The sequence below is a fragment of the Sphaerodactylus townsendi genome, linkage group LG11, assembly GCF_021028975.2.
Source record: "Sphaerodactylus townsendi isolate TG3544 linkage group LG11, MPM_Stown_v2.3, whole genome shotgun sequence".
NCBI classification, from domain to species: Eukaryota; Metazoa; Chordata; class Lepidosauria; order Squamata; family Sphaerodactylidae; genus Sphaerodactylus; species Sphaerodactylus townsendi.
The window spans coordinates 54,616,354-54,643,957 of NC_059435.1; the positions used below are offsets into that span (position 1 = coordinate 54,616,354).

Genomic DNA, 27,604 nt, shown 5'->3' on the forward strand with positions numbered 1-27,604 from the left:
TCATTGTGCTGGTGTGATATATGGAATTATACAATGAATGCCCTGAATGTGGCTATAAAATAATTCTCCAACGAAGGCTGTTGTTTTATGACATTCTTCTTATTTGTACGCATTCCTTAAAGGTAGCCCTTCCCCAGAGCCTGGAAAAACCTGTGGAACATTTAATCCTTCAAAAGGTGCAAAATGGGAAAGCCTAGAATGTAACAAGAAACTTGGTTACATTTGTAAAAGAGGGAATGCCACTCTGAATTCATTTACTATTCCTTCAGGTGAGTGAGTGCATACAATTTTAAAACCTGGCAGTGGGACAATAGAAAAAGGGTACTTTTTTGTAAGCTTAGGTGTGTATCTGAGGCCTTTCGAAAAGCTTGGCACATATTAATATTCAAAATATGTATTTCTGGGAAAGAAGGGATAGAAAATCTAGCTGGGAGTGATTGTGCGTTGAGAGTGCATTATTCAGTGCGTGTGAAAGGGAAAATGCAATTTTGGTATTTTTGCTGAGGCACCATTCCAGATGCTAAACAGCACAATAAAAACTTCACGTCTCTGGTATTTTCTGCATGAACTTTTTTCGTGAGCTGATGATGTCTCTTGTGGAAGTATGTGCCATTTTGGATTTTTTTTAAAGTTTGTGACACTATTGATATCTCACTGTATCAGAGGATCACAAAATTAGGGGTTGGTGTGTGTGTGTGTGTATGTCTTGCCTTACAGTAGAACGACATGCTATTAAAATTCATTTTGTTTCCTCTTAATTGTGCTGACTGCTAACAGACAGCTCCCAGCTGATCAGATGAAGGGAGTAGGGTTTTGCATACAGATAATATAATGTGAGCTGCGAATATACCTTGAAAAATGCCTTATCAGTATTTTTCAGGCATATTCAGGTCTTCCAAATATTTCCAGGCTTTTTCAGGGAATCCCAAAAGTGCTTCAGAAAACTCCTGGAAATATCTGGGATCTACTGGTAAGATTAGGAGCTAGTGTTTGCAGGCTCCCAGGGACTGCTTTCTCTCCTCCACTACTCTTTTCTTCACTTTGTTTTTGGAGGGGGGTTCTATATGCTTGCCACAATGCTTCTGTCAGTTTCTTCAATTCAAGAAGGGTTTTTGGTTTCTTTGCAAGAGTTGCTTTGCCTTCCCTTCACAGTGTTTACAGTGCTTCCAGCTCAATGCTGGGATTTTTTCTTCTCTGGTTTGACATTAGTTCTGTTGAGCTTGGACTGTCACAGTGGCACTGGGTTCTGCTGAGTGTCAGTAAGTTGTACTTGGTTCTGCTGGGTTTGCAAAAGTGTCCCCCAACCTGAAGTTTCTACTGCCGAAGTTCTCTGGTTTGATTTTGGTTTTGTTTGGCTTGGCACATTAGCTTGTTGTTCTGCTGGAATTATTGGGTTCTGCAAGGGTGGGGTTGGACTTGGGATCTTCCATGGGAGGCATGATTTAATGAGTAATGGCTGCATGCAGGCATGGCTTTTGCCTGAGAGCAGCTTGGATGTTTTACTTTCTCCACAGTAAATAATGGAGAATTTCTGGGGGCACCCTATTCAGGGGCCCATAGAACTGAACTCCTTGGTCCAATTTAGTTGTAATTTTGGGGTTATACAAAAGACAGCTACCAGCAACTGCAGTTTTGGCTATTGTACCCTCAAGAGCAACTTGCTCTGGCACCCAGAATTCCCCTGGATATGGGATAGTGGACCCAAATAAAGTGGATTCCTGAAAAATTCCAAAACCCAAATATCAAATCAGTATTTGAATTTGGTATATTTGGTACACCTATATTTTTGAGGTTGTATATATCTGAATGTATTTTTTTATAAAATTCTTTTGTGCAACCCTTAGAATGGGGAAGGACGTGGCCCCGTTGTCTCTTTCATTCTCTCACACACAGAGTTTCCTGTTCTCTGGGGCATCAGGGCCCACCAGAGTGGCTGGAAATCTTGGGGGGGGGGGGATAATGCAGGTTCCCATCTACTGAAACATAGAATTTCAACCCAAGGAGCTGGGGTAGGAGGCACTTTCCCATAGCCAGGAATTAAAAGCTTGGAAGCCAGAGATACAAAGGAAGGTGCTGACTTTTATCTGGGTGATTCCTTCTTCTGATTGCACACCATTTTGCCAGTCCCCCCCCCCCCCAGCTTTCCTTTCCAGAATGGTTTCTCAAATGCTCAAATTCATTTCAACCTAAAGGGAACCCAGAGCACCTTGTCAGTTGTAACCAGTGTGATGTTGTGGTTAAGAGTTTCTTACTAGTCCGTAATTGGGCCAGGGCTGTGGAGAACATAATTGGTGTAAACCCTAAACACATCAGTGACAGAGTTTAATCTGGAGAGCCAGGTTTGATTCCCTACACCCCCACATGAAACTGGCAGGATGACCTTAGGCTAGTCACAGGCTCTCTCAGAATTCTCTCAGCCCCACCTACCTCACAAAGTGCCTGTTGTGGGAGGAGGAAGGGAAGATGATTGTAAGCCACTTTGAGACACCTTAAGGTAGAGAAAAGAGGGGTATAAAAACCAACTCATCTTCCTCTCCATTTTATGTTGCCAGCTACCCTGAACCTGATCCTGGTTGGGAAAGGGCAAGACATAAATCTAACAAAATAAATAAAATAGTGACAGCAACATGACTCTGCCCTTGTGTTGGTCTTCATTTCAGCTTGAGAAAGAAAAGCCTGTATGACAGAGAAATATGGCAGCAAATTTTGCATTAGTTGCACAGGAAAATCCTCTTTGCTTTATAAGTAAATTATTGTAAATATCCTTCTCTGGCATGCTTTGTCAGTTTCCTGCCCTGCTTTCCAACATGTGCAGGTGTTTCCTAAACCCATTTACAGATTGCTTTTATGCCTTTTCTGTAGTGATATGCCCAACATATTTGTAGTTTACCATGAGCAGTCTGTGCGGCAGTTTCATCCTGATGCGCCAAATTTCTGATCATTGCATTCAGTGCAACCACACCATGCTATGGGTGCAATCCTGCACACAGTAAAATTGGCTCACCAGCATCCCACTGAAGAATCATATGAATTTATACTTAATGGGTTTTCAGCAGATGGTCCAAAACATTCACCTTGATTGACACAGTCAAACCCAAAGCTGGGTCTGAGCTATTTTTAAACACTTGTTCTTTTGAAAGGCCTAAATAATTTGCAACACAATGGCCCCTTCCGCACACGCAGCATGATGCACTTTCAATCCACTTTGCAGCTGGATTTTACTGTGCGGAATAGCAAAAACCACTTGCAAACAGTTGTGAAAGTGAATTGAAAGTGCATTATTCTGTATGCGTGGAAGGGGCCAACGTTAAAATTGTTCCCTTTTGACCTGTATCCTGTGTTCCTATTTTTGCACAGGAAAGCAATCAGTTTTTATACCAATTTGGTGCAGTGGGCAGAGCGTAAAATAGGATCTAGGAGACTTTGGTTGAGATTCCTACTCTACCACAGAAACCTATCAGGTGACCTGGGCCAGTCACTGTTTTTAAACCTAACCTAGTTCAAAAGGTTGTTGTGTTGATACATGAAGAAAGGAGGGCTATGGTGCATCTCTTTGAAGAAAAGGGAAGAGAGACATTGTACTAGATACATAAGGTACTAGCTCTCTGGTTGTGTGTGGAGTGTTATTGGTGGCAATAAAGCTAAATTCTCTTGCCTTGGCCCTAATTTTGCTCAGCATAGTTTCCATGCATGTGTATGTATTAAGTACTATCAAGTCACTACTGACTTATGGCAATCCTATACATTCATGACCTCCAAAACATCTTCTTACATTGAACTCTTCTCCAACTCTGCCAGAAATGTTTGCTCTGGGCTCCTCTTCTAGATCTTTTGAGTCCCATCAGAGCCATTTTTACAACAGCTATAGTTACATGGCTAGTGTAGCATTTAAGTGCTGAAACTATATAGGCACATAATTATCATCAACCTTCATCTCCTGTCAAGGAACCAGTTGGAGCAGGAGAAGCCCTGTGTCATTGCCCCCTCCCCCACAACACACACACAACTTAGGCTATTTTAATGTTATGAGTGGCACAGTAGTGTTAACAGCTATCGTGACAGAATGCTCCAAAAGAACATTGTTCTGCTTCCGAGAAGAACATGGGTTGGCCTGGGTGGTCATCTGGGGAAAATACTGAGATCTGTGGACAAAGAGTTGCATGTAGGCTTCACAACAAGCTGCAATTAAACTTCATTTGAGCGCAACCACCATTTCGGGCTATGTTTATGAGTGCCCCTTGCAGTTTGTGGTGGGAAACGCAATTTGCTGAATTGTTCTATTTGAATGTCAGGATAAACTGGCGCCTGATCAGACTTTGTATTCAGTCATGTTCTGTAAGGAATAGGAAGGCAGAATGAGGAGGCTCATTTGACCACAGGAACTATCTATTTATGCCCAAATGAAATTTAATTGTGGCTTGTTATGACATTTTAATATAATGATAGTGTGATAAGTTCCACTGCCAGGAATGAATGAATGAATGAATGAATGAATGAATGAATGAATGAATGTATTTATTTATTTATTTATTTATTTATTTATTTATTTATTAAACCGCCCACCCCCGAAGGGCTCTGGGTGGTGTACACCAGGCCAAACAATATTACACACAGTGGCCGAAAACAACATTACACATCATAAAATAACTTAAATTAAGCTAAAAACAGTTTACAAACTTCATAAAACCTAGCAGCATCCGAACAGTAAAACAGTACAACAAAATTATAAGAGTATGGCGTCCGGTCCCAAGGCCAAGCGGGGGCAGCAGTGTAGCTTAGGTGTTATATTGGGCATGTCAATGATGGAGTGGCACGCAACACAGGGGCATCCCAGAGGGGGAGTCCGCTGCTGGCCTCACCAAAAGCCCAGTGGAACAAAACCGTTTTACTGGCCCTACGGAATTTGCTAAGATCCCACAGGGCCCGCACATCTGATGGAAGGGTGTTCCACCAGGCAGGGGCCAGGGCCATAAAAGCCCTGTCACGGGTAGAGGCCAGCCGCATCATGGAGGGACCAGGGACCACCAGTAAATTGGCTCTGCCAACCGCAGAGCCCTACCTGGGACATATTGGGAGAGACGTTCACGAAGGTATGAGGGTCCCAAGCTGTGAAGGGCCTTAAAGGTTAACACCAACACCTTGAAGGTGACCCAGAATTCCACTGGGAGCCTGCAAACGCAATATGGGGGTGATATGCTCTCGAAAAGAACCACCCACCAAAAGCCGTGCTGCCGCATTCTGGACCAGTTTCAATTGCATCTATGTACAGGTGTTGCAGTATGGCATTTTGTGTACTCACAATTGTTTTATAATTGTTGTTGCCTTCCCCTCAGAATCAAATGTGCCAATTAAGTGTCCCAATGAATGGGTATCATATGCAGGCTTCTGTTATAAGATTTACAGAGAAGTCAACTTTTGGAATGATGCTGTATCACTCTGTAGAAAGGAAGGTGGAGATCTGGCAAGTGTCCACAATGTAGAAGAATACAGCTTTATCATTTCTCAGCTTGGTTATCGTGAGTATTTGTACAGGTTTTTATTAATATGCAGTTCTAACAATGAGCATATTTTTTATTCACAACAGTATATTTTATAAATACACTGAAGATGATAAATCTACTGTCTAAAGAATTAAGATTCTATGATGGTGTCAAAATTTTGAAGTGAACTTCAGCATTTTTATTTTATATTTTAATGTCCTTTAAGACCAGCATATCAATATTTCTTTAAGACCACCATATCAATATATCTAATTCTCAGCATGGCTTTATCTGCGGATAGTTAAATCCAGAAATTGGAGTCATAAACAGACAGGGAAGATCTTTCTACAACCTGAAAAATAGCCCCAGGTTTGCAGAAAAATCTGAAATTGAAATAAAAATACATTGGGGAATTTAGCCCCTTCCCCCCAAAAAAGAATAGAAGTGATGCCTGTACCTTGACGAAATGAATGCACACTCAGCAGCTATTGTGAAGGTTGGTAACCTTCAAACCTTGGTTTTTGCTGATAAAAGCTAGGGTCCTCTTTCCAAGCCTGTTTTAGGAGGGATGGTGGGGAAGCTGAACACAGAAAGGCAGATAAAGATAGATTGGCTGGTGGGTAGAAAGGAGAGAGAAAAGGAGGAAAAGGCTTTTCAAGGGAAAGGAAAGAAGAAATAGTGGAAGAGAGGAAATGTGCTCTCTGCACAAGCTTGTGGGTCCCCTGCTTGTGGTGTTCTATTTGTTATGAGCATGGGAATTACGTTGTAGACTGAGAAAGAGGAAGTTATGCATGGGAGAAAGATATTCATAACTCAAGAACTGAAGGAAATTTGATAGTTGGACTAATTGAGACATAGTGAGGCAGAATCTCAAAGTCTGAATGTGATCTGAAGACTCAAAAAGATTTAGCAAAGTCATGCATGCAGTGAAATTCTATGCAAGTATAGAAAAGGCACAAAATGTAGTCATACAGAAATAGCTTACTCAGAATCTCCATTTCATTAAAATCAAGTTTTTTGTCTCTTCTCATGGCAAATATGTGTTGCCAAAGAGTATGAGCAATGCAGAATTGTATATTAATGCAGATTTGTCTTGAAGGCACATCTCCTTAGAACTTACAAGATATGGCACATGTTTCTTCATAACCATGAGGTCCAAACACTTTTTTTCAATGCAATTTGAGAATTTTGCACAGACTATAACTTTCTGTCCTAATTGGCTGGATTCTGTTCTTTGGTGCATATCTACTTCTGTGAATATTTATAATGCTACAAAAAGGGACAGTACAAAACATTCCCGTGAGAACAAACAGGAAAGCACTGTGTAAGCTCCAGGAATACAAGAGCGATGGAAAAAAACAATTTAAAAAGCAATATCTGTGTCATGAGGTGAATAATATAATGACAAATAGGAGCCTGATGCCAAATGGTGAATGTCCTGTTTGAAATGTGAATTAATCAGAGGAAGTACCAAGTATGTCTCTTAGCAGTAGCCTCTTGTCTTAGAAACCCAAATTACTGGAAACATTTGCTAGGTTTTGGTGCATGTTTAGTAGCTAGGGTTGCCACACAGAGGATTTTCATGACCTCAGTGTAACCTGCCTGTTCTTCTGTACAGGTAAGATATTTGCTGTTAATCATGTAACATGCTCAGTAAAACGTACACAATGCTAGGTTCCTGAGAAGCATATTCTATTCATAAACAGATACAGTTAAGTGAAGCTAGTAGATAAAACAGAACTGCAGATTGAACCAATTCCATTTAACTAGATACTAAATGAAATGTAACTGCAGTCAGTTATAGTTCTTATAGAGAACAAATGTAGGAAAATGAAGACTTGGGGCTTAAAACTAGTATTGCTTTAGGGACAAGATGTTGCTTCCCTGGAGCTATTTGTGTTGCCAGCTCCAAGTTGGGAAGCTCTGTAGATTTGGGGATAGGGGTTGGGGAAAGCTGGGTTTAGGGAAGGAGGAACCTTTGTAGGATATAATGCCATAGATTCTACCCTTCAAAGCAGCCATTTTCTTCAAGGAATTGATCTCTGTATTCTGAAGACCAGATTTAATTGTGTGAGGTCTCTAGGCTCCACCTACAGGTTGGCAACCCAGGGAGCTGTTGGTTAATGATTCTGCACACACACCACTTGTTTCATCTATAAAATGTAATGTCCAATGGGTAATTCTTTTTCATCTATGTGCATGCTAGAACCAAATGATGAATTATGGATTGGTCTCAATGACCTCAAGCTTCAAATGTACTTTGAATGGAGTGATGGGACCCCTGTAACGTATACCAAATGGCTTCCTAGTGAGCCAACACATGCCAGCAACAGACAAGAAGACTGCGTAGTTATGAAAGGAAAGGTAAAATACTTTTTTTGTTTACATCTAACTTTGTCTCCTGAAATATTATTCAGTTGCTGTAGCTGCTATTTGGAAGTAGATTCCAAGTGGTATTTTGAGAAAGCTGGTATTCAGCAGAAATATTTTGCTGCTGTTGTGGTTCTTATGTTATCAGATGTACTTGCGTTGGATCCAGGCTAAAGTTTTGAAAAACAGAATGGAAACTTTCTCTTTCCTTGTCCCAGTGCAGCCCACTGAACTCAGTGAAATGCTTTTCCTGGAAGACCGGAGACCTGAGGGATGATATGATGGGAGGTCTGCAGCAGAAAGGGGGAACTGACAGAAATTCACAATTTAGTCAGAATCCAACCTCTTGAGTACAAAGTCTCAGACAAGCCCAGTCCTAGATGCTCACCCAAATAACCAGTTGTATTTTTCCCCCATTTATATCCTGCCCTTCCAAACAGGGCTCAGGGTGGCAAGCAATAAAAATAGCCATTAAAACAACATAAAAACAATAAAAAAGATGGCGATGTCCCTCCCAGGACCCTGATCTCACTCGGGAGCTTATTCCACCGGGTAGGGACCAGGGCCGTAAAAGCCCCGGCCGTCGTGTTGGCTGGATATATTTGTGAAAGGCCCAGTCAGTATTTTATGGCCACTCAACAGCAATGAAACAACCAACAGCATAAAAAAGAAACACAAATATTCACAAAGTTCATAGCCACTTCACAGAAAGAAATTTAACGAATGGCCAGCAAATGGCCTGCAAATATAGAAAAGCCACCTTTCTAATAAAACCTGCTCACTTCAAAATGTGCAAGTAGCCAGAGAGGGACTTCAAATTATGACCTCCGACACTGAGCATGTAGATCTTCAAACAACCTGGTACACATGATATGCAGGAAAAAGTGACAGGTTTGACAGTGAACTTCAGCTCTGCGAATTGTGCGTGGAAACAAACTGGAAGTCAATTCAGGTTTTTGAGTACCACTGGAAAAAAAATACTCTTTATGACCAATCCTCCTAGTTAATAGTTTGGCCTCTGCATTCTGGGCCTGTGCAGCTGTGCAGATGACCTCTTAAAGGCAGCTTCACGTACAGGGAATCTAGTTTGAACATTACCAGCATATAGATGACAGGAGTCAAAATTCGTGAGGAAACATGTGGAGACCCATTCAGTACTGAGGTCATCGTGGGATTGTTGTCTGACAGACTTCCTTCTTGTGTTCCATGCAGAATGGATACTGGGCAGACCAACCTTGTGATGTGAAACTTGGATCCATTTGCAAAAGGAAACCACTGAAAGAATCTCCAGTGGAACAAGAGAGCATTGAGGAAGGCTGCAGGAGAGTAAGTATAAGATTGGTTATAATGAAGATGCCCCTCCCAAGGGCACATGCCATAATCCATCGTTTAACAGAAAGGAATGTACATATTTACCATGGTATATTCTTTGATATTTTCTACAAAGTCTGCCAGCTGTTGACCAACAAATGAAATCCCTTGGATGATCATCATCAGACCAGAGCAAAATTAACCCAAGAAAATAAGGTCTAGATTAGTGATAATCCCCCCTCCCATTCTCAACCACTTTCAAAGCCCTATTGCACAGTCATACAAACCTACACAAACTCAATTTGTTTTTATCACAGAATTCAAGCTGACAATGACAAAAAATGTGGTGACAGGTTAATTGGTTGGATAAGAAAGAAGAGGAGAGGCTTCAGTACATTCTGCTTGTTTGGATCCTTGTACAAATATACTGTTAGGCTGTTTCCGCACGGCCACACTGAGGGTTGGGTTGGCGTACATGACGCCGACCAAACCCCACCGGGACCGTTTGCACGAATGGTCCCAGTTGTGATGGGGAAAACGGTGCAGCCTCTGCGCAGGTTGCGCCGTCCCCCAAACACCTTATCGTGTCCTCCGGCCTCCGGCGCGTCGCACAAGCCAGGGGACACGCCCCCCCTGTCCTGCGCGACAGGTAAGGCGTTTGGGAAAGGGGGGGAATGGTGCCTTCCTTCGCACGGCAGCATTTGGAAGCCGCTGTTTCCCAAAAACCTCGCTCAGGGAGCAAGATTGGGAAACAGCGGCTCCGCGCCACTGGGGGGGGGGGAGCAAGGGCCGCACGGCTGTGATGCAGCTGCGCCCCCCATGCAAACAGCTCCCTAGGGACGTCATTTTTGCCTGTTATTGGCCTGTGCTGAAAGGGCCTGAATGAAACAGATGTCCTTACAAGAAAGTGCCTCTTTACAGGTTAGGCATGTACAATGCTTTATTTCATTTAGGGTAGCATATAGTCGAATATAACCTGCATCTGCCTAGGTTGTGTTCCTTTCATTGTTATATTCTCTTGCTTAATACTTTAATTTAATCAGCGTAAAAGAATACGTGAAGTTGTGTTGTAATACACACTTAACCTGTGATGTTCATGATTCTTTCATGCGGGAGGGTTTCTGTTGTTTTTCAACAGGGTTGGAAAAGACACGGCTGGTATTGTTACATGCTTGGAAATATATTTGCAACATTTGCTGAAGCCAATCAAACATGCCAAAGGGATGGAGCACATCTAGCAGCAGTTGAAGATAGGTAGGAGCCCCCATCCCCTAATGGATTCCCAAGATAAGAACTCTTTTTGCATTTTTTGTTTGTCAAGACCTGGGGGAAAGAAGGAGGAGTCTCAGAAGTTCTTCTCTGGGCAAGTTGTAGAGTTTGATTTCTGCCTTAAGTATTTAGTTTCAAAAGCTAGGCTAGCAACAAGTAGCTATTAGCTAAAGCAATTAGTGATATAAACCTTAACTATTATTTATGCCAGTGGAGGAGGTATAATTTTTGCCAAGAAGAGGATTGATGGGAGGAGGATCATGTGACTTAGGAGTATTACATGGGTACCAGTTCCAAATGATTGACTTAACTTGTATACAGAGCTTGTATACAAGTTGTATACAGCTTGTACAGATGTATATACAACCTATTACCTTATATTTATTTATATTTATTTATATTTTAGATTTCTAGGCCGCCTCTTCCCCGAAGGGCTCGAGGCGGCTCAACAACATGGCTGTCATCAACAGCAACTCAATAACATAATAATAATAATTAAACATTAAAACTCCGGCAGCAATTACATATAATTTAAACAATCCAAGGAATTCAAACAGCTTAAAACAGTTCAAACAGGCGCCCCGCCTAAGGCTAAAAGCAAGGAAAAAATAAAAGAAAGAAAAAGGAAGGGAGGAACAGGTGGGCCCAGATGGAATCACAGCAGGCCCAGCCAAGATGACAAGATGGAAATGGAAATCGGCAGGATCTCAGTGGGGGGCAGTAAAACCGCGGCCAGCCTCTCCAAAAGCCCGGTGGAATAATTCTGTCTTACAGGCCCTGCGGAACTCGCCAAGGTCCTGCAGGGCCCGGACTGATGGGCCTTGTGTTTTTCAGGGTACTAAGCCATGTAGATATTTCAGGGTACTATATCAACAGTGTCACTGGAGTCAGTTATGCCCTTCTAAGTCCATTGATTTTACTGATCATAGAAAGGTGCAACTCTGCTTAGAATGGAAAGGCCTATGTAGGTATCATGTAAAGATGGGTAGGTTCACCTATTCAACAGTTTTAAAGCGTTCTGAAAATACCTTATGCACTTTAATTTCCAAGTCTTCTAGAACACCAGAACACTGTAATGTTTCCCTACTGAAAATGAATACTTAGAAAGTCAGCAATCTCCCCTTCCTTTTGTATACTAGATGGATTTGTTTATCAATATTTATTTATTTTTGTTATTTATAACCCACCTGTTTTGTTTGGACTCAAGATGGATTACAGAGTGAGTCAGTACAATTGATGAGTGGGATATTCAGTAAACAGTGCAATAGGAATAGAACCAACAATTTACCTGAAAACAAAACTGAATATTCAGTTTATGAATTTATGTTGCTGCTTGAGTAGATTTTTGATAAATATATTCTAGCAATTATAGATGACAAATATATTCTAGCAATTATAGATGATGAAATTTCAGTTTTGCCATTTATCCCTATTTTCTTGCAGATACGAACAAGCCTACCTGACCAGTTTGATTGGGCTTAGACCTGAAACCCATTTTTGGATTGGTCTTTCAGACAAAGAAGAAAAAGGAACATTCAAATGGACCAGTGGAGAAGCTGTGAAATTCACTCACTGGAATTCTGAAATGCCTGGTATGTTCATATACTAAACTCATGGGGGTAGTAACATTTACACAGGAAAAACTTGTAAAAATGTATGCTGAAATAAATGTTATCAGTCATTACGGTGCATCTCTATTTCTGTGTAAAGTCATATACTGAAGAAATTATTGTGTAGTTAATTACTTGGATTTGAATGGCAAAAAATCTTATGATATTTAACACATAGTGTAGTCTAAAAAGCTCACCATTTTTTATTTCTAAAAAGAAGAATAAATAATTCCAGGCAGGTTCTGGTGGGTTTTCCAGGCTGGGTGGCCGTGGTCTGGTGGATCTTGTTCCTAATGTTTCGCCTGCATCTGTGGCTGACACAGATGCCAGCCACAGATCATGCAGGCAAAACATTAGGAACAAGATCCACCAAACCACAGCCACACAGCCCGGAAAACCCACCCGAACCAGTTGAATCCAGCCGTGAAAGCCTTCGACAAATTTCAGGCAGATTTTTTTCTCTGGAAAATACTGTGCAGGAAATGGATTTTCCAAAGTAATGTTGTTAAATTGCCATTTTCTATGGCTAGGATTTTGCTTTCTTGGATTTGTGGAAATGCCAGCTCAAATACTTACAAAAGCTCTTGCTCCCATCTGAGGCTTGATGTTATTAATCACTCAAAGCACACAATCCCGTACCCACTCAAATATATATTTCTCATGAAGTCACATCTTCTTTAGAAACATTTAACAACAATTATAAAATGGCCTTCTAGCTTGTAAACATTGCTGGCATAGTGTTCCACCTGATGCAATTTGTTTTATTTTCAATTTACATGTGTGGCACCACTGCAAAAGAATGTGAAATTATGCAGAAGAATTTGAAATTATTTTGAAAAATTCAGACAGCAGCACTTACTAAATCATTCATATCACAGGAACCTGACTAGATTTAAAATTCCCTGCAACAAAGGACAAGTGTCTGCAGCTGACATGGTTAGGAACTGATGCCTGCAGCTGCCATTTTCTTCTGATCTATGTAGTCTGTCAATCAGTTGTAATTCCTAAAGAACTCCAAGCCCTATCTGGAAGCTGGCACCTCTGGAGTCATCTGCCCTTTCTATCACTGTCTTGCAGCAGTGGATGGAGACTTTTTTGTTTTGTCTGGCATTTCCTTTCTCACTCTCCTTCCTGTTTATGTTTCAATTGTCTATTTGAATGTATTTGTTGTTTTTCAAATTGAGTTTTGATGTCTGGTTACTGTTCACTGCCTTGAGGGTCCTAACTCGGTGGGAAAGACAGAATGAAAATGTCGTAAACAATAGACTAACATCGATGCCAATGAAATATTTGCAATGATTTTTGTGTCACGAGCAAGTTATGGATTTCTTGTCACAGTAGTGTGTGGCGTATGCTTAACTAATTTTAGTATGCACAATATGTTTAATTGATTTTAATAGGAAAGCTCTTGTTATTGACCATGATAAGTGGTAGTTGGACACAAATAGCAGGCGTGTACACTGTGAACACAGAAAATGAATAAGCCAAAATAATAGTACTGGTGAAACTAACATCAAGTCACAGCTGACTTATGGGGACCCCACAGAATTTTCAAGGCAAGAGACATTTGGAGGTCGTTTGCCATTAACTGAGACCACACAAGCTGAGAGAGTTCTGAGAGAACTGTGACTGGCCTAGGGTCACCCAGCAGGCTTCATGTGGAGGAACTGAACCTGGTTCTCCAGATTAGGGTCTGTCACGAATAACCACTATACCAATCTGGTTCGCTCACAAAATAATGCGTTGGTTTTATTCCACTAAAAATGAAAATAGATCTGGGTAAAAGTGCACCAATTATTGAGATGTTAACTGTTAATATAATGAACTTCAGGAATCCTCCAGCTGTTTTTGGAAGCAATGTGTGCATTTCTAGTATTTTTAAACTGAAACGAAATAATATATTGATTTGATGGTACCATCAGTTTTGGGACAGAAAAGCAATTTTCTGCTTCTTTCATAAATACTTAGAATTAATACACCCACCACTAGAGATTTTGTTAGCATCATTTGTGAAAGTGCCTAAGATTTATTCAGAAATAATGTTGGTGGTTAGGTTGGAAATTGTTTCAGCAGTTGGAAAGCAGCAGGATCATATGGCCCCTTCAGGTGATGTTGATTTATCTGTGTTTGTCATGCCTTCCAAAGGAAGGAAGCCAGGCTGTGTGGCCATGAGAACAGGAATTGCAGGCGGATTGTGGGATCTTTTGAAATGTGAGACCAAGGCAAAGTTTCTCTGCAAAACGTGGGCTGAAGGAGTTACTCCCCCACCTCCTCCAACGACGACTCCAGTCCCCAAGTGCCACGAGGACTGGAATTCAAATGACCAGAGTAATACCTGCTACAAAGTATGTCTTTTAATTTTGGAATCTTCACAAGCTTTGTTCACAAGCTATATTTCTCTTTTTATTTACACATGTTGACATTCATAATCTGCCCCATTAGTAAGAGTTGGGGTGAATTACATATATGCAGATACGTTTCAAAATTGCTCCACTACCGTGAGAAGAAGAAAAAACCCTACCTGTTTTTAAAGCAATAAAATAAGATGTCCTTACTTATCTCAGCTACTGATAAACTTCAGAAAGGTAACCAAACTTTAAGGCTTGTTGTCAGTGGCGGACATTGCCAGGTGTACAGGTAGCCATTTTCTCCAGGGGAACTGATCTCTATAGACTAGAGATGAGCTTTAATTCCAGCCGATCCTCAGACTCCACCTGAAGACTGGCATCCCTATCTGGTTCCTCTTTATATTCCCCTTCCCCTTCTCCATTTATATATCTTCTGCCTTTCTCTCCCTTTCAGGTAATTTTGTTTTGATGGAAAACATACACAAAGTAGGGTTTTACATCTTTATCCCAAAGGCAAATTTTTTGCTGACAGAACTTAAAAACTCTCTCTGATGCAAGCTCTTAGATAAAGATAGGAATTGAAAGGATCAGGAAGACTTTCTGGAGAGGCCAGACTGTGACTACAATCCACAGTCTTATCTTCTGTTTATGGAAGTTGCCTATCTTCAGGCCAGGAAGTCTTTCAGGGTGCTGGGAATGTCATTTCCTCATCCTGAAATTCTGAAGGCTGTGTCGTTCTTCTTTCAATTCTGTATCTTTATGTTTCATTCCTACCTTGTCTCAAAGCTTCCGCAAGTGGATCCTTCATAGTTAGCTCTACACTTTGCTTACATTTGATTGCTACCATCCTTTGATTTGATCAGCTTTAGAGTCATCTCTGCTCTCTTAAGATTTTGTAAGACGAGCAAAAAATTTCCTGAAAGGTTTTCTTTGGGGGGCGGGGGGGGGGAGGGGTACATCCCTTCTCTCTATCTCAGCTGCACTTGGTTTGCCTGCAGTGCTTTTTTTATGGAAGTAATTTAGGAACAGGATAATCTCTAAACTTGCAGACTTTGCCACAGCCATCTTTTATCATGTCACTTTGCTCTGGAGTAATGTTTCTTGACTTTATCCTGTGAACAATTTATAACGTCTAATTGTAAACCTCTTGTCTTTAGGCTTATGCAAAACGAGATAAGAAATCGTGGGCTGACGCTCAGAGTTTTTGCAGAGCTGTTGGAGGGGATTTGGTCACCATTAGTAGTTCAAAGGATCAGTTTGCACTACGGACTTATTTGTTGTGAGTACATGGATCTGTCATAAATCCAAGCCTCCAAAGGAAGAGAAACTTGCTATTTAGCACTGGAGGAAAATCTGGTTTTGTTGAAACATACATCAGCTATAGCAAGGTTGCTAAATCTTGTGGCCAGGCAGGGGCAGAATGTCCATTTAATTTACGAGGAAATTTCTTGGTGGGCTGCTTCAGAGTTTCAGGTGACGATTGGATCCTTCAGTTGTATTATGATGTATCAGCTCACCAAGTGTCTCCTTTTGCACTGCAGCCAGTTTGTGGGGGGGAGGGGAGGCCATGAGTGAGCCAATGGCCATTGTTGGTATGGCTGGGCCAAGGAACCTTGCAGTTGTGGCTTGCAGAGTCAGGTTGCCTTGCTCCAGGGTCATTTTAACTTCTCTACCTTTATATCTGGAATAATGTTGGAGAGCATGTGACCTTCATTGAAGCTGATAGCCAAGCTTGGCTGTTTCCTGGTGTGCTTTCAGCCAAATAAAGGACACCAGTCAAGGGCAACGCCAAAAACACCTTTATCTGAATAAAGGGGTCTTCAGCAAGTTGAAGGATAGGGGCTCACCCAGTTTCTGGGGCCAGACCTTTTATACAAAGCAATGATTAATATTTGAACATTTGCAGAACATTCCTCTAACACTTTCTTTCATTCCATATTAAAACTTTTCCGGCCTACTTTTTACAATTTTATCTTTCTGGGTTACGGGCCTTCTCGACCACATCTCCATAGTAACAACACTGAAAACTTTTAAGAAAGAGCCATAGTATTGTTATTCTGAAATACCCAGACATAAGTTACAATGTCAGACTATATCTTCCCTCTGACATTTCAGTTTGCCAAATCTTGCAGCTATATCTGCAATTGCTCGCTTGAAGCATTTGAGTAGCCTATAGCAAATTCACCTCTACCTAGATTGAACCATTTAAAATGGAGGTTCTTTGGTTTCTTGTCCATCAAAGCTAAGCAGATTTTTATCTGGTCAGTGCCTGGAAAGAATACCTGGAAATCCTAAATAAGCTGCCTTGAGTTCCATGATTTGTGTGTAATAGTTGAATTCATCCACACATCACTGGTTGATTCTAGCAACTGAGATATGAATAAGTCCAAAAGAGTAACTAAATACTGGTAAAACCTCATGCAGTTCTTGAGCTTTGAGGAAGTGGCTACAAGGAGGTTATAAGCTTTACTTCTAAGATAGAAGCCATCAGGCTTATATCAATGACAAAGGCAATAGGACAGTGATGGCGAACCTTTGGCACTCCAGATGTTATGGACTACATTTCCCATCAGCCCCTGCCATGCTGGCAGGGGCTAATGGGAATTGTAGTCCATAACATCTGGAGTGCCAAAGGTTCGCCACCATGGCAATAGGAGGTCAAGGTTCCAGTCCAATAGCAACAAGATTTTTAGCTTTTAAGAGTGAAAGCTCTCATATTTTACCAAGGGAGTTTTGAAACCTTGTATCCTAGAAATCTAGTTGTTCTTTAAGGTGCTACTGGACTTGAATCTAGCTATTCTACTGCAGACCAAGACAGCTACCCACCTGTAACCTAAAGCAATATGAGCTCATTAATACAGCGGAACCTTGGTTTTCGTCAGTAATCCGTTCGACAGGAGTCGGCGAAAGCTGAAACCGACAAAAACTGAGGCACCATAGGACCAGCTACCTTGCAGTCCTGGGTCACCCTCTATTGACACGGTTTTGATGGACAGCAGGTGATGGAAATCGACGGAATCCGAGTCAACTTTTTTGCCCAGGCAATCGATGAAAACCGAAATGAACGAAAACCGAGGTTCCACTGTATTTCATTCATATTGTGACTACATTTGTCAGTCAGATAGAATATTTAAAAGCCATTTTTAATACAGAGAGGTATAGGAGTTGAGAGGTACAACCTAACTTCACACACACACAAAATTGTTCATTTACATTCTGTTTGGCTTATGTGATATTTTAGGAGCAGTGGGTATACCAAGACCCATTTCTGGATAGGCTTACACTACCTCAACCCAGATGATGGATTTGCATGGAGTGATGGGTCTCCAGTAAGTGACAAAAACTTTTTCCCCCTTATCCTTGATTACTTGCCTGCCTGGGTCTATTGGGTGAGGGAACTAAACTGAAAAACAGGGGAGTCTCCACAGCAAAACAGTTTTGCATTTTGAAAAAGTCTGAATGCACTGTTCAGTACAGAATCAACGGCATCACTATAATTTTTTTTAAAGTGTGAATATGTCAAACCTTCCATTTAGAGACTGGAATAACTTGTATCAGTCCATTGCCCCACATCCTGTCTGTGGTGATGCCTGTGCATATTATTCTCCATCAGGAAATTATTTTCTTCAAGCCCAATTAAAGTGAATGAGAGCTGCTTAGGAGCACAGCAGTAACTGATACAGTTAATGACTCCTTTTGTTCTGGAAGTGTGACTCTGTGAGTAGATCTCAGGGCTGGTGGAAGAAAAATAATTGGTTTTTATACCCCAGTTTAAAAAAAAAACTCTTAAGGAGTCTCAAAGTGGCTTACAGTCACTATCCTTTCCTCTCCACTCAACAGGCATTTTGTGAAGTAAGTGGGGCTGAGAGAGTTCTGAAAGAGCTGTGACTGGCCTAAGATCACCCATCCTGTTTTGTGTGGAGGAGTGGGAAATCAAATCTGGTTCTCTGGATTAGAGTTGGTTGTTCTCAGCCACTACACGATGTTGGCTCTTCAGTCGTTCTTCCATCAACATGATGGAAGGGAACAACTTGTCACATTGTTGGTTCTTATGTCTAACTTCTACTGCTGTCTGTTGCAAAAGTGGTTCTCCTGGGAAAGATGCTTCTCTTTAATGTGATACCAGTACCACCCACCTTTGGGTGTAGGCGGTATATGAAATTGAATGAATGAATGAATGAATGAATGAATGAATGAATGAATGAATGAATGAATGAATGAATGAATGAATACCTGGCACCAGAGGACAATCTCAACAAAGTACAATGAGGACGATTGAAGGATTGGAGCACCTTCCTTATGAGGCAAGGCTGCAGCTTTTGGGACTCTTTAGTTTGGAGAGGAGATGTCTGAGGGGGGATATGATTGAAGTCTATAAAATTATGCATGGGGTAGAAAATGTTGACAGAGAGAAATTTTTCTCTCTTTCTCACAATACTAGAACCAGGGGGCATACATTGAAAATGCTGGGGGGAAGAATTAGAACTAATAAAAGGAAACACTTCTTCACGCAACGTGTGATTGGTGTTTGGAATATGCTGCCAAGGGAGTTGGTGATGGCCACTAACCTGGATAGCTTTAAAAGGGGCTTGGACAGATTTATGGAGGAGAAGTCGATTTATGGCTACCAATCTTGATCCTCCTTGATCTGAGATTGCAAATGCCTTAACAGACCAGGTGATCGGGAGCAACAGCCGCAGAAGGCCATTGCTTTCACATCCTACATGTGAGCTCCAAAGGCACCTGGTGGGCCACTGCGAGTAGCAGAGAGCTGGACTAGATGGACTTTGGTCTGATCCAGCTGGCTTGTTCTTGTGTTCTTAGGTTCTTAAAAGGCCATTGCTTTCACATCCTGCATGTGGGCTCCCAAAGGTATCTGATGGGCCACTGCGAGTAGTAGAGTGCTGGACTAGATGGACTCTGGTCTGATCCAGCAGGCTGGTTCTTATGTTCTTAAAGTAAGAAAAACTGTACAAACAGAAGAAAGGCATAGGATCTGCCAGTATGAGGGGCTTAGAGGTCAGTTGCTGGTTCTGTGCAATGGCCCACAGGACAACACTGAAACATTGCAAAGATTGTTTTTGATGTGTGTTTTTTACAGGCTATATTATGTATGCTTGATTTAATTCATCAAATGGACTGGATTGTGTATGACAAAAGCAATGCTTTTCTTTACTAATAAATTATTTACTAACTTTGCTTCTACCTTAGTTTGGGTATATAAACTGGGGATATGGAGAGCCCAATAATTATAACGGAGTAGAACACTGTGGAGAGCTAAATGCAGGTTACCGAATGGAATGGAATGACATGCATTGTGAAGAACTATTCTCCTGGATCTGCCAGGTTAAGAAAGGTAAGATTTCTTGTTATGCTAAATGAAAACATAATTTCTTGTAAGCCGGGAGTCAAGCCAAACCTGAATCCTAGCCCAAAAATCAGTTCTTGAGAGACTTTACCTATGAACAAGCACTGGACAGAAACCTTATAGTCTAATTAATCTAAATGTTTTAATCTGATTTACCTAAATTATCTAAATGTGATAACTTTCCAAAAAGAAGGTGTGCTATCCTTGTAGAAAATGTGATATTAGGGAAGTTAATGTTGAATTGATGATGACCTATGATCTTTACATTCAAGCCAAATTGCTCTGAGAGTTTTTAAACATATAATGGTAATTCACCAAACACGCATATTTTAGGCCAAGTCACATCTGACTGGTAGTGTCCCCTAGTGGGCTTTTAGGTAAGAGACGTTCAGAGGTGATTTGTCATTGCCTGCCTCCATGTCCTGATCCTGGTATTCCTTGGAGGTCTCCTAAACAAATACTTGACAGGATCAACCCTGTTTATCTTCTGAGATCTGATGAGATCAGACTAGCCTGAGATGTCAGGGCAAACGTGTACATAAATAATATGATATAGTTTTTACTATTACGATTTTGAGTCTTTTGATGTAACTATTTTGCTAAAGGTAAAGAGCTAATTTCTGAGCTGGTTTAATGGAAGTGGAATCTCTTTTGCAAATATTTTAATTATATTGTAATCTTTGAATGAAACCTTTGAAACTTTTGTTAGGCTTCCTACTGAACAGCAGGATAACTCTTCTGAATGCTTCAGAAGTTCCAAAAGTTGGTATACTACCTATCATTTGATGTAGTGTGGACTAGTGGTATTGCACATGCTTTGCATACAGAAAATTCCAATTTGCATTCCAAAATTCCAAGTCAGTCTCTGGACTTTCTCTTTAGTTGCAGCTCTGGAAAAGACCCTGTAAATCCTTAGAGAGCCATAGTACTGAGCGTTTGGCTAGACTGGAGCAGTGATCTAACTCAGTAGAATAAATTTTTGTATGTACAAATTAGGCACAAACTTTTATTGACAAGAAATATATAATTATGATGTATGGGCTATTTAGTCACATGGCATATATAGTAAAGCCTACTCAGCTGAGCCAGTCAAAAGAGTTTTTCCTATAATCCTATTGTTTTTACAGGGAAACTGAGTCTTGCATTTTTAGCCACACAAATTCAACGGTGGATTGATATTCTATCAGATTTTAGCAAAACATCATTATAGCACTAATGTTCTCTTTTGTACCTTTTTAAGAATTATATTTGTTTTCAAAAGTGTGTTGCATCTTTTTCAGACTATTGATCCAGCAGATTCAGTAAGTTAGTTGCTCTCAAAGATATTAAGGGTTTCCCCCCACATTTGTTTCCTGAAATTTTTAAACTGGAGATGTCAGAAATTAAATTGGTCCCTTCTACACATAAACCATTGGACCAGTCCTAGAATCCAGTCTTCAGAATCCAGTTTTCCAAAGTAATCTGTTGATAACATACTGGTAGATTTGAATGGTAAAAAGACTACAAGTAACAGGAGTCTCTACATTTTCCATCATATAAACCTAAATTTCACTTCAGTTTTCTAAAATAATGCTACAAAATGAAGGCGTTTCAGTACTTTGTAGTACAAGTATGATTGGTACTTGGTATTAATAAGGCTATGTAGGTATAAATTGCCTTTATGTTCTGTTTTTTTTTTCTCCCAGGAGTACAAATAAAACCTGAACCAACAGAGCCACCTCCCCCAAGTAAGCTTGCATTGTTTTCTTTGAGGATATCACATTACAACAAGGAGAAATTTGTGTTTTGCAACAAGCTCTTATTTTGTCTTTTAAAAAACTACACTGCAGTTACATGCCCATTAAATCAAAAGCACTCTAGCAGCACTTTAAAAGGAGACAGTATCTGATGAAGTGTGGCACCCAAACTCTAGACCACCTATTTCCTTATGAACCTACCCAACCAATATGGTCATCTTCTGAAGTCAGGTGCCCCACCTTCTGAAATTAGGCAGGAGGCAACCAGGGGAAGGGGCCATAACTCTAGAATTCTGACCCCAGAAATTCTCACCAGTAGAACATACGTCTTCCTTGAAATTCTTTTTGATTGCTGAATTATGGGTTTTAGCACTTATAAAGTTATATGCAAGAGAAAATAAAGCTGTTGAACTGTTTTGCCATTTTTTAAAGTCCTCCAGGAAGGAAATCTGAAACAACTTGGAACTAGGCCACCAATATCAACCTGTTTTGTTTACCTGAAATATTGTTGTCAAAATCTGTGGCTTGTAATATTTGATAATGAATTCAATAATTTGAGAGTCTCATTTTTTAAAAGCAAGATTCTGGTCCTTATGGCTTCATATAGCTGGGGGCAGTGCTTAAAGTGTGAATCTCAGATATTGGAACTGATCAGAGGCTGCAAAGAGATGATGTTTCTGTACTTCGAATAGCTCCTTCTCTGTCTTCTGAAGCAGCAGAAATTTTACATAAAATAAAAATGTTTGCAAATGTGTACCATGTAGTCAGATAATTTAAACTGGCTTTTCAGGGTATAGAATGTAGTTTACTATACTGCAGATCAGTACTGCTAACCCTGTCTATAGGCAGTTAAGTATACATCTGTGCTCCTTTCAGAGTTTGAGATGACCCGTGATGGGTGGATCATCTTTAAAGACAAAGAGTATTATGTCAGTACTGTTAACCTCCCTATGGAAAATGCACGTGAATTTTGCAAGAAGAACTTTGGAGATCTGGCTGTCATTGATGGCAACAGTGAAAGAAAGTTCTTATTAAATTATGTGAGTATCTCATTTTATTTTCTTTGACATAGATAATTTAGAAGAGTGAGCATACTTTTAAAATAAGAAACTGTACACTTTTGAAGCCTGGAGGTTTTTGAAAGCAACTAGTTTAACCTTGTAGAATCAATGGATTAACTTTTGAAGATTCTGATTGCAGTGTATATAATGACTGTGTACTGTTAAGATGGCTATCACCATAACGAGAGTAGTATAAAGGATGGCTTTTTTGCTATCTAGTTGGCTTTTTTGTCATCAAGTTGCATCTGACTTATGGTGACTCTGTAAGGCATCAATAGAGGTAGTTCAGAGGTGGTTTGCCATTGCCTCCCTCTGCATAGAGATCCTGGTATTATTTGGTGGTCTTCCATCCAAATACTAACCAGGGCATACCCTGTTTAGCTTTCAAGATCTGACAAGACTAGGCTATCCTCCAGCTCAGATTGGCTTTGGACTAGGAAGGCACAGGTTCAAGTCCTTGTTCAGCCAGGAATTTAACCAAGAGATGTTGATCCTGCCCCTGTTTCTCATGGGGAAGGACCATGACTCTGCAGTACACAACATCCTTTGCATGTGGATTCTGCCAAGTTTATTCCCTGGCATCTCTAAGGCTGATTCCGTACGGGCCAAAAACAGCAGTGTGAAAACGGTGTGAAAACAGTATAAACCCTTTTACACTGTTTTAAACCCGTTTACACCATTTTCACACCGTTTTCACTCTGCTGTTTTTGGCCCATGCGGAATCAGCCTAAGTTAAAGAGTCTCAAATAGCAGATTAGAGCCACTGGCCTGCACATTTCTCTTCTGCAGAAACAAAAACAAACAAAAACTGACACCTCCTTACAAACCTCAAATATCCCAGAAAAGGAAGAAAGATGAGCTCACAGTACAGTGTTCTCATGCACTGCTATATCAGCTGGAGAAATTACAATTTCAGTTGCTTATACAATAGGGATTCTTTTTCCTCTCTACCTCCAGTTTGGCAGAGGACATCCCTTGGGCAACAAATATAATCCTTTAGAATTTTATTCAAGTTCGTTGGTGGCGGCGACTGCGGTGGTGGTGGTTTAAGTTTGACCCAGAAGGGTGTTCCTTACCAAACCCATGGAAAAAAAATATATCAAATTGATTAGCCAATAATTTTAATCCTGATTTTAAAGAAAATTACTCATGCTTTTTAAAAAGAAAAAGAAACAAATCCAAAACATTTTGTAATGTTATCTATTTAAATCTACTGAACTATTTTTCATATTAATTTGATGTTTATTATTTATAAAAAGAAGGACATTAGGAAGGGACATCTGATTTCTTAAGTACCTTTCTGAATGTATTTCTCAATCATAATTTCCAGAATTTGCCAAATCATGTGAATATATTTTTATGTTTTAGATCAATCAATATGAAGAAAGGAAGGCTTATTTCATTGGTTTACTACTGAGCCTTGATAAGCAGGTTAGGTAAGTAAACAGAAGACAGTACAACATATGGCTCATTTTATTTACCGGTATTGTTCATTTTAAAACATTTATATCCTGCCTTTCCTTGTGGTTCAAGATGGTTTACCATACTAGTTAAAACTTATTTATTTTATTATTTAGTTTTGGTCTGGAATAGATGAGGAATATATGGGGAAGGGCAATGAAATTATAGTCACCTGATCTTGGAGCAGAATGGCCTGATAAACAGAACTGAGGTGACCTGCACTTAGCTCTAGATCAGAGGTGTTCAACTTTGGTGTTTCAGATATTCATGGACTTCAATTCCCAACAGACCCTGCGGCATGGCCAATTGGCTATGCCAGCAAGGGCTGATGGGAATTGTAGTCTATGAACATCTGAAGCACCAGAGTTGGACACCCCTGCTTTAGATGAACAGTGCTGTGGAACAGTGTCACAGACAGAGAAATGTCCAGAGATACTGAACACTGTCGATTGGGAGAGTGGGCTTCTTATAGGTAAAAATGGACCCTTAGGGTTAAGCAGAGTGATCCTTAACCTCCCTAGACAAAGAGATTTCTTGCCTTTCCTAGGAAATACAAGAGACAGACATCAACCTTAATGGTTGAGTCATTGGTATAATGGTTTAAGACTTCAGCCTGAGGTACCAGGCTCAGGAGTGTCTCCAAGGGGGAAGTTAGTTGATGAAATTACAGCTGTGAAACAATAACAATGAAAACAAGGTGGTTGTGAAAGGTATTAGTCAGAGAAAGAAACATTAGTACATCACTGGGCAGGTAGGCACATTAACACATTGACTGTCTTGTCCTTGGACAGAAGTAGGGCAAAGCACTAATGTAATAATAGAGTGTTTTATCAGATATTTGTCTGAAAAGTGCCTTCTTGCCATCTTTAATAATATTAACCATGTTGAAAGAACCTAAATCAATATTTTATTTGTCTTTTAGCTGGATGGATGGTAGTCCTGTGAACTATTTAGCTTGGGCACCCCATGAACCCAACTTTGCCAATAATGATGAAAACTGTGTGGTCATGTACAGAAGAACAGGTAGGTTGCTTTACAATCAACACCATTTTCTGCTTGATTTTTTGGTTAAAATAGGATTCCTGGATACAATACCTATGTATTAACCCTTGTAATGTGTATGAAATTCAGCAGTATTCTTTCATGACAAATGACTCACATTGTATGACTTGTTTTCTCATGTTCAGGACTTTGGAATGATATAAACTGTGGTTACCCACAGCCTTACATATGCGAGAGACACAACAGTTCAATTAATGCAACAGCTGTTCCTACAACACCTTCTGTTCCGGGAGGATGTCCAGAATCCTGGCTTTTGTTTGAACATCAGGTAGAGTGGTAATTATCTCTTTTCCAAGCAGCTCTGGACAACCAAGACTGCAATCCAAAACTCACTTGTTAGGAAGTAAGTCCCACTGAATTCACTAGAGCTCACAGCAGGATAAATATACAAGGTTCATAAATGTTGGGAGGCTGGTTTATATATATATGCCCTCAAAGCTTTAAGCACGCACCTCAAGTTTTATTAAAATCCTTTCTAAGTTTCATTGCTTTCTGTTTACTCATGACCAACCCAACAATTAAATTTCAGGCCAGGAGGAGAATGATACAACCTGCTTTAGGTTCCCATTAGGGAGAAAGATGGGGTTTAAATGAAGGAAATAAATAAACATTTTAACCAGATTGTCTTGAAATATCATACTAATTGCAAAGGCTGAACCTAGCAATGTTTTGCATATTGCCATACCTGAGGATTTAGTACAGGGCCCAAAGTTTTAAACCACTTTTTGAAAAACCTCTATTGCCTTGGCATTCTTTATCCACTTGAACAGAGTATAATTATGGGGGGGGGGAGTCCTCTTCCTCCACTTCCTCCTTTTTCTACGTTAGTAAATTGTTATCCTCCTTTGTCTCAGATTGGGGGAAAAGTAAAACTTTTAACCTGCAAATATTGGAAAACAGTGATATATTTACAATGACTTTCAGTTCTTCCAAAATGTATAACTTGGTTGTTCTCTGCTAAATTTATTATCTATCCAACCCACTATCCTCTGATATTTTAACTTGTACTGAGGTTGATAATTAGTTGGTAATTTAGATCTCAATTTCCTTATCAGTGAAACTGGGTGGTGGTAGGGAATAGTTACTACAAATTCTGTCCCCCATATTCCTCAGATGCTCAATTACCAGATTGTGAAGGGTATAAAATTGTCCATGACCACAAACTAACTGGCATCTTTAAAAAAAATTGTTCAGCTGTAGTTGAGGTCTGGTAGGTGCTTTGAGTAATCTGTTCATTAACCTAGAAAAAATATCAGCCAAATAAAAAGAATGTAGGTTGGAAATTCCTAAACCATCATTTTTCTGTCTTTCTTTTCTTTTTTTAGTGTTACAAAATATTTGGATCTGACGAGAAAGACCAGAAAGATTGGCATAGTGCACGAAAACTTTGTACAGACTTTGGAGGAAATTTGGCCACCATCCTTAACGAACGTGTACAAGGTGTGATATCTTTATGGTGACAGATAAAACTTTGGCTAACATTTATGAAACATTGTAATTTTCTTTTGGAGGACCTTAGTAACACATCTTTCATGCACTTGCCTGTGCTCTTTGGTATACTTCCACAATGCAATAAGATGGAAACAAAATGGAGGAGAGGAGAATGATGGAAGATGCTTGGGTCCCCATTGGGAAGAAAACAGTGGTAATTAAGAAAATAACTGGAATTCAAAAATTTAAATGAAAGACTATAACAATGGTAGTGTGTCATACTGTTACATACCATTTATTCATTACATGACTTCTGCACAAAATAAAAGTGAATTACACAAATAAACCCTATAGCATGTTACTAGTTGGAAGAACGTTAGGCAATGCCAGAGTGTGGAATAATGTTCAACATCAAATACCCAGCCAGTCTTCTAAACATCTTCTTCCAGACTTATGATATTTTTTACCTCTCATATTGCCTAGTTTTTCAATTTATGAGTTGATGATCAAGTTTTTCTTTTAGTTCATGTCAAAACCAGGCTCAGCAAAAGGACTTGTTTGGATAAATAATATCCCAAAATGGTGGTGATTTCTCTCTCTCTCTCTCTCTCTCTCTCTCTCTCTCTCTCTCTCTCTTTAGCATTCCTCACTTTCCATTTAAATAATTTCCCAAATGATGCTTGGATTGGATTAAATGATGTCAATGAAGAAAAAATGTACCTTTGGACCACTGGAAAAGCAGTCAAATACACCAACTGGGCTGCGGAAATGTCATCATCTCAGTATGATTCGTCGGTGGGCATTTGATTGTGCATTGTTGCTAATCCTATGATATATCTGAATACTGTTCCACTGCGGCTTCATTTTTTATAACTCTTATCATGAAACTCTTCAGTATGCAGACCTAAAATCAGAACCACATAATTAAAAGAAAAGGCATTCTTTTCATGTCCAAATAGGGGTGCCAATCTCCAGGTGGGGCCTGTAGATCTCCCAGAATTGCAAATGATTTTGAAACAACCGGGATCAGTGGCCCTCCAGTGCCCCTGCAGAGAACAGTAGCTTTGGAAGGTGGATTCTACACCAAGGCCCTTTCC

General features: G+C 40.1%; 1 protein-coding gene across 1 annotated transcript in view; it reads left to right on the forward strand.

The window, feature by feature from the left end:
• MRC1 (mannose receptor C-type 1) overlaps positions 1-27,604 on the forward strand; it is a 54,265-nt gene that overhangs the window by 12,804 nt on the left and 13,857 nt on the right. Inside the window, exons 6-22 of the mRNA XM_048511127.1 lie at positions 123-269; positions 5,334-5,516; positions 7,687-7,844; positions 9,063-9,176; positions 10,300-10,415; positions 11,874-12,022; positions 14,186-14,385; positions 15,546-15,667; positions 17,630-17,717; positions 19,600-19,744; positions 21,442-21,483; positions 22,369-22,532; positions 23,922-23,989; positions 24,937-25,037; positions 25,202-25,344; positions 26,402-26,516; positions 27,148-27,302. Coding sequence (XP_048367084.1) covers positions 123-269; positions 5,334-5,516; positions 7,687-7,844; positions 9,063-9,176; positions 10,300-10,415; positions 11,874-12,022; positions 14,186-14,385; positions 15,546-15,667; positions 17,630-17,717; positions 19,600-19,744; positions 21,442-21,483; positions 22,369-22,532; positions 23,922-23,989; positions 24,937-25,037; positions 25,202-25,344; positions 26,402-26,516; positions 27,148-27,302 — 2,210 coding nt within the window. The remainder of the gene's footprint in view (positions 1-122; positions 270-5,333; positions 5,517-7,686; positions 7,845-9,062; positions 9,177-10,299; positions 10,416-11,873; positions 12,023-14,185; positions 14,386-15,545; positions 15,668-17,629; positions 17,718-19,599; positions 19,745-21,441; positions 21,484-22,368; positions 22,533-23,921; positions 23,990-24,936; positions 25,038-25,201; positions 25,345-26,401; positions 26,517-27,147; positions 27,303-27,604) is intronic.